Source organism: Syngnathus typhle, linkage group LG16, assembly GCF_033458585.1.
Source record: "Syngnathus typhle isolate RoL2023-S1 ecotype Sweden linkage group LG16, RoL_Styp_1.0, whole genome shotgun sequence".
Lineage (NCBI taxonomy): Eukaryota > Metazoa > Chordata > Actinopteri > Syngnathiformes > Syngnathidae > Syngnathus > Syngnathus typhle.
The window spans coordinates 7,553,339-7,559,448 of record NC_083753.1 but is presented as its reverse complement, the minus strand read 5'-3'; the positions used below and the strand labels follow the sequence as shown (position 1 = coordinate 7,559,448).

The 6,110-nt window shown below is 43.9% G+C and overlaps 2 protein-coding genes across 3 annotated transcripts; one reads left to right on the top strand and one right to left on the bottom strand.

The window, feature by feature from the left end:
- Positions 1-98: 98 nt before the first annotated feature.
- Positions 99-3,405, bottom strand: med6 (mediator complex subunit 6). Of its 2 annotated transcripts, none has more exons than XM_061300504.1 (8): positions 2,518-3,405; positions 1,983-2,142; positions 1,802-1,893; positions 1,595-1,677; positions 1,402-1,510; positions 1,211-1,326; positions 1,074-1,101; positions 99-985 (listed from the first exon to the last, which is right to left on the bottom strand). In XM_061300504.1, exons 1-8 carry the CDS (start codon positions 2,537-2,539, stop codon positions 846-848), a joined length of 750 nt encoding a protein of 249 aa, XP_061156488.1. In that variant the 5' UTR covers positions 2,540-3,405; the 3' UTR covers positions 99-845. The 2 variants fall into 2 exon arrangements, with proteins under 2 accessions (XP_061156488.1, XP_061156487.1); XM_061300503.1 differs by lacking the exon at positions 2,518-3,405 and adding an exon at positions 2,286-2,495.
- A 107-nt stretch (positions 3,406-3,512) lies between these two features.
- Positions 3,513-5,614, top strand: LOC133168839 (tetratricopeptide repeat protein 9A). Its single transcript, XM_061300502.1, has 3 exons — positions 3,513-4,168; positions 4,570-4,752; positions 4,825-5,614. Exons 1-3 carry the CDS (start codon positions 3,649-3,651, stop codon positions 4,905-4,907), a joined length of 786 nt encoding a protein of 261 aa, XP_061156486.1. The 5' UTR covers positions 3,513-3,648; the 3' UTR covers positions 4,908-5,614.
- The last annotated feature ends 496 nt before the right edge of the window (positions 5,615-6,110 follow it).

The following is a 6,110-nucleotide window of genomic DNA, read 5'->3' as shown; positions in this document are numbered from 1 at the left end:
AAGAAGAAACGCGAGAACAAGCAAACGCGTTTCAATTTTTGCACAAAATGTCGTCCTGATGTCATAATGTGGACTAAAACAAATGCGCAACACTTGACAAAACTAGTAATTGTTTATCAACAAATGAAGCTACAAGTTGATAAAAATGTTTTGAGTTGGGACCATAAGTGAGAAATGTTGACACCTAGTGTTACTTTTGTGTATTGCAGGTGAAAAGTGGCGACAGAAAATAAACATTAGGGGGAAAAAAACATTACAGAAAACCCTACCAGAATATTTGATTGAAAATGATCATGAACTTTTTTAGTATAATTTTAATATGGTGGTAACCCATTAACACTAAACTGAATCCATCTGATATTCAACATCCATAAAACAACAATCGAATGTAACAATCATAACATTATATTTTATGTGGGATTTGTGACTTTTCAATTGAAAACCCAATGATGACAAAACTGTCCAGTCAAAGCAATGTTTTAAATAGAAATATGGAGCTATACCATAATAACATAACACATTACACAAAAACACAGAAGCTTAGAAGTGAAATAAGCCGGGTTACGTGTTCCCACAGGAACTGATGACGCACCATCATTCCTGCATGTATAAAAAAAGTCATGCGGGAATGAAACTGATCCTGCATGCAAAATGCTGATGTCATCAAAAAGATCATCAAACATCCGCTGCCCTCCCCCCCAGGTTCATTTTATCATCATTATTCAATAATGCTGTGTGTGAGGCATCCAAGTCCGACACGAGGACAACTTCCTCATCCTGATCGCATTGAGGTCAAGTAGCGGAAGACAAAGTCCTAACTGTTTTGTTCGATGTTGTAATTGCAGTCACTGGAGCCTCGCTCGCTTCTCGGGAGGCGGCTTGCTGGCTGGTGCGGCGGCGGCGGTGGCGGAGGACTTAGCCGCTGGCTCCCTTTCCTCTTGTTTGACTGTTTCCGTGGGGGGTTCAGGCTCTTTTTTTACTTCCACTGTGACACACATTCCAAAATATCTAAATATATATCAAATCAAACCATCTATTCGCTTAGGAATATTTTAATACAAATGATACGTTACCTGGAATGGGCTTCTCTCCAGGCTTTGGCTGAAATTACATAAAGCACAGATAATAAATACAGCAGTATACTGACTTAAACCAGACTTTGTGCTTGCTTCAAGTTTTTATCCTGCCCCACATTACGAGTCCAAAGTACCTGGTAGAAGGTTGGCGGGAACTTTGACCTGAGGTCCAAAAGCAGAGTGTCCACACGATGTCTCTGGAACAGTGAACCCGGCTCCTCTTTCTTTTTGGACTTTGGCTTGTTTTTTTCTGTCAAAACAATTTTTATTCATATAAAGTCTTGTGACATATTCGGTCAAGTCCCTCTGACTAGAAATGCTTCACCTCTCTCCTCCTGGTCTTTGAAGTGCCACCAGTATCCTTTTGAGGGATGGTAGCGACAGTAGGACATGGCTTCGTCAAAAGCAGACTGGATGCCGTGAACGGCGGAAAGCTGAAAACAAAAAAACAAGAAAAATCCCAAAATATTGCCATCTGGTGATGATCACGTGCTAATTGCGTTGGTCCTGATTCTCACCGCTCTGGAGCTGATGACCGTGCTCAGATCCGGGGCCTGATAGACCACACCTATGATGATGTAGTAGTCAGCCAAGGGAATCACTGGTTAGCAGAAAACGAGATGAGAAGATGGTAGTCAGGTTAAAACATTACCATACGAGTAGACTTACAAAATCCTTTCATTTGAAATGATAATAAATGTTCTTTTGGGACACACGATGCTCACCTTGCGTGGGTGACTGCCTCTGTTGCTTACGGATGATGTAGAGAATGGGCTCTTGCGCATGAAGAAGAATGTACTCCACTCCGACCATCTGACTGCAAAGTAAGTTCACGTCGTTCAGTCAACCGTCACCAACTTGCCCGTTTTGTTCTCCAGTAGCACACACAGAGCTTTTTCAACATACTTGAGATGGTCCAGGCTCAGCCGTTGCATTTTCACCACCTCATTATTACAAGTGCGGTCATAGAAGGGGTTACTCCTCTCCGAGAAGTAATCAAGTACATTACCAGGGTTGAGGATGGGCACCAAGCCGCTGTCCACCCAAGAGATGCCCAGCAGATTTTCTGCAAAGTCACAAATATACCATGACACATCTACATTTCCATTTAGAAACAGGTAAATCAATCAGAAAATACACCAGTGATGATTTTACGTTCGACGTAAATCTTATTAAAGAGCATAAGTAGCAGTCTTTAGTTATATTTACTGGTCAGCTGGTGAGAAAAATCTTGCCCCTTGTCTTCCATTCCATCAATGAAAATAAAAGCGCTGCTAATGCTAGCCGCTAACACTAAAAACCAAACGACTAACGAACGACAGAAAACACATAATTTCGTAACAATACTATTAAATTTGAGATTAAACACGTTCGCTCGTCTATCATTGTCCGAAACACACGCGCCTGTGCACGATTTAATGAAATGATTTAATTTCCCTACCTCTGAAATCCACCGACGCCATGACGTCAATAAACGGTCGCGTAGAGATGACGCAAGCAAGTCAAAATGTTGTCGCTGTCTGATGACATCAGAGGTCAGTGCCCACCCGTAGGTAATGAGGTCAAGAAACTTTTTTTAGAGTGGACATAAAAAATGATGCCTCTCGTGGATGAGCTATGGTGTCAACAGGCCTGCAGACTATTTAAGGGATCCTTAAGGTTGACCTAGTCCCTGTGGGGTCCATTTTAGTGACCCCTGATTTAAGTGGAAGACACATCTGCTAACATACCCTTAAAAACATGCACTTAGGCTGTTTTACAATTTGCACATTATCATAAAAATTGAATTCAAAGGGTTAAAAAATAAAAATGAGCAGATGACTATTTTTTTCCATGAGCAAGATTAAATGGTAGCAAAATCCAACAAGACAATAGCTGCTTTTGTACTGTCAAATGTCAACTAAACAGTATTTCTCCACTTCCCAAATTGTTTGCTTGACAACAGCCAACTATTTAAAGGCACGGTATCATACGGAGACATAAAAACAGGCTTTATATAACAGCCGGCCGTATGTGCACTCCTAATTTACAGCCCTCCCAGGCTTTCAAATGTGGTCAGGCGGGACTGTGGAATTTGAGCGACACACCCAAAACACAGCTGAGCTCACCAGCAACTGCCAGTGTGTGACAACAGCGACCCGACAGCTAGTAAGAAATACCAGTGTCCCTGCCATGGCTGTACATCAGGGGGTTGGGGGTGGCGACGGGATTTACAAGCAGGGGCGGTTCTAGACCCCGGAGAAAAGGACCATGAAGCCTTTTCTCCTAAAAAAAAAAAATATATACGTCTAGTAATACAAGTACATAAAACCGAATATAATGAAAAGATCTCCTCCCGATGGAAAACCAACTTGAAATCTCTTGGCTCCTTATTTATCAACCAATGGGCGCATGGTGCCTGACAAGGACGCGCACGTAAGCATGCGCGCGCACACCTTGAGTGCGCATCATCATCATCATCCAGCAGATTTGCCTTGCGCCAGAAGAGGACGCGCCATCTGCGGCAGCGAGGAGGAGAGGGAGGAGGGAAGAAGACCGAGGATGCAGTGAAGAATCACGTTTTTGAAGATCAATGTCGAAAATGAGTTTAATCCAGGGCGGCGCCCACGACGTCGTCGTCGGCGGCCCCAGGGTGGAGGCGAGCAGAGGCGGCCCAGCTACTGACAACGGCGGCGGCTCCCCACGGCTCCAAGCGGGCGCGCAGCCTCCCCCCGTTGGTGGCCGGAGCAGAGATGCCCGCCCACACCAGCGGCACCACCACCAGCACCACAACCACCACCACGGCGGGACCTCCAGCAGCACCACTATGGTCAAGCAGCCGTCGCAAAGCGAGCCTGCCGACGCCGTGAGGCGGGCGCTGGACTTCAAGTGCCAGGGCACGCAGTGCTACAAGGACAAGAAGTACCGCGAGGCCATCGGCAAATACCACCGCGCGCTGCTTGAGATGAAGGGGCTGGTCAGGGTTCTCGGGGACCCGGACGGTGCAGGCTCCAAGTCGCTGCTGGCCGCCATCGGCAAGTCCAGCCCGCTGACAGAGGAGCAGAAGGGGGCCATGGAGAACGCCGAGCTGGAGTGCTACAACAGCCTAGCAGGTACACCACACTGCAATATTATTACTATACTACAGTACACTAAATTATAGCACAATGCAAAAAGTAGGCTTACTCTAAAATAAAGGCATTATGAATTCATAAGAGACACTATGTATTTTCAATTAGAGTTGTTAACTTAGTAAACCCTGGCCCTGGAGTCTTTTAACCGTTCGCTACGACAACTCGCAAAATTGTACCGAACAAGTGTCGGAACCACAAGTGGGTTAATTCAAAATTTGCAAATCATATTCCTATAAACATCTAAGACAATGTTATTGCATTAAAGAACCTGCACAAAAGGACGAGGCATCACTCCAATCCACTGTACAGTTACTCCGAAGTACAATGAGTCATGGGGGGGGGGGGTCACTGAGGTTGATTCTCCACCGCATGCCACGCAGCCTGCCTTCTTCAGATGGAGCTGGTCAACTACGAGCGCGTCAAGGAGTACTGTCTGAAGGTGCTGCACAAGGAGGGCAAGAACTTTAAGGCCCTGTACCGCTCCGGCGTGGCCTACTACCACCTGGGGGACTTCCAGAAGGCTCTCTACTACCTGAAAGAGTCGCACAAGCAGGAGCCTTCAGGTGATACTAAATAATATTGTCATATTTGTATATATATATATTAGGAGCCTCTTTTGTGCACTTCTATTGCAGACACAAATGTCATCCGCTACATCCAGCTGACAGAGATGAAGATCCGCCGTAGCGCTCAGAAGGAAAAGAAAGACGCCACTTAAAAAAAAAAAAAAAAAAGACGACCACAGATGACTTTTCCAACTCAGCGCCACTTCCTGTCCCGCCCCTCACTTGTGTGCCGCCCGGACTTGTCATTGTATAGCAGTAAGGAATGTTCCCATGGGACTTCAAACGCTGCCCGTGCACTTGTGAAAGGTTTAAGATGATTTTGCAATCACTGCCAGTCCAAACACACGTTGGGGAGGAACAACACACACACAAAAAATGCATATCGGAGTTTGGAGTGTTTGTTTTGAATTCCAACTTGCCTCCTTCTCTCTCTTTCTCGCACAACAGCATCTCAAAATGGAGGAGATGAGTAACAAGCGAGCGCTGACGAAAAACTATGGTTTCTTTTTGGTCTGGTGCGTTTGAGGAAAATGCATGTCGTTTGGATGGGCAGTACACACACAAAAAAAAAGCACACCATTGCCACTAAGATACATATCATAGATACGTGTACAAAAAAAAAATATTGGTGATGCGCACCCAAAACAAAGCACTTGGATCACGTCAGCGTATTTAATCTAAGTACACACAGTTTTTTTTTTGGGATGTAAAATGTTGTGGTTGTTTGTATTGTGATGCTGCCATAGCAGTGCAAGTGGATCAACTCATTGATGATTTGTTATTTTTATGATTATTTATACTTTCAAATGCAAATATTGATGAGAGCAAATGCGTAAATGAAATAAACACCTCAACCATACACGGCTTCAATACTGATTGATTAAAGAAGATATTTATCGTATCTTTACCCGAGTAACTCCCTTTTTTCCAGAGTTAAAAATAAGAGGAGATGATGGTGAAATGAGTTGAATTGTGTTTTTAATGGTGTCGGACTCCACCCGCTCTTGGCACGCTTGTTTTGCATCCTTTTACGTCCAGCGTTTGATTTTTGTCTTTACGTTACGCAACTTTGTATGGCGCATTCAAGTTAAAAAATAAGCAACGAATGGGTGAAATAAAAAGAACAGCAGAAATGGAGGATTATGAAGTTTTGAGTTATTGCAATTGCATAATAAATAAATAAATTACATAATTGCAATCATTTATAAATAAATAACTTTGAACGCAAAATACCGAAAAGGGTTTTTACAAAAATTACTGCATTCGTACTGCTGCCAAAAAGGAAGGCAAATACAAACATCAGCCGCAATAACTAATTCTGAGTGAGCCACACGAGCATTTGAAGGCTCCTCATA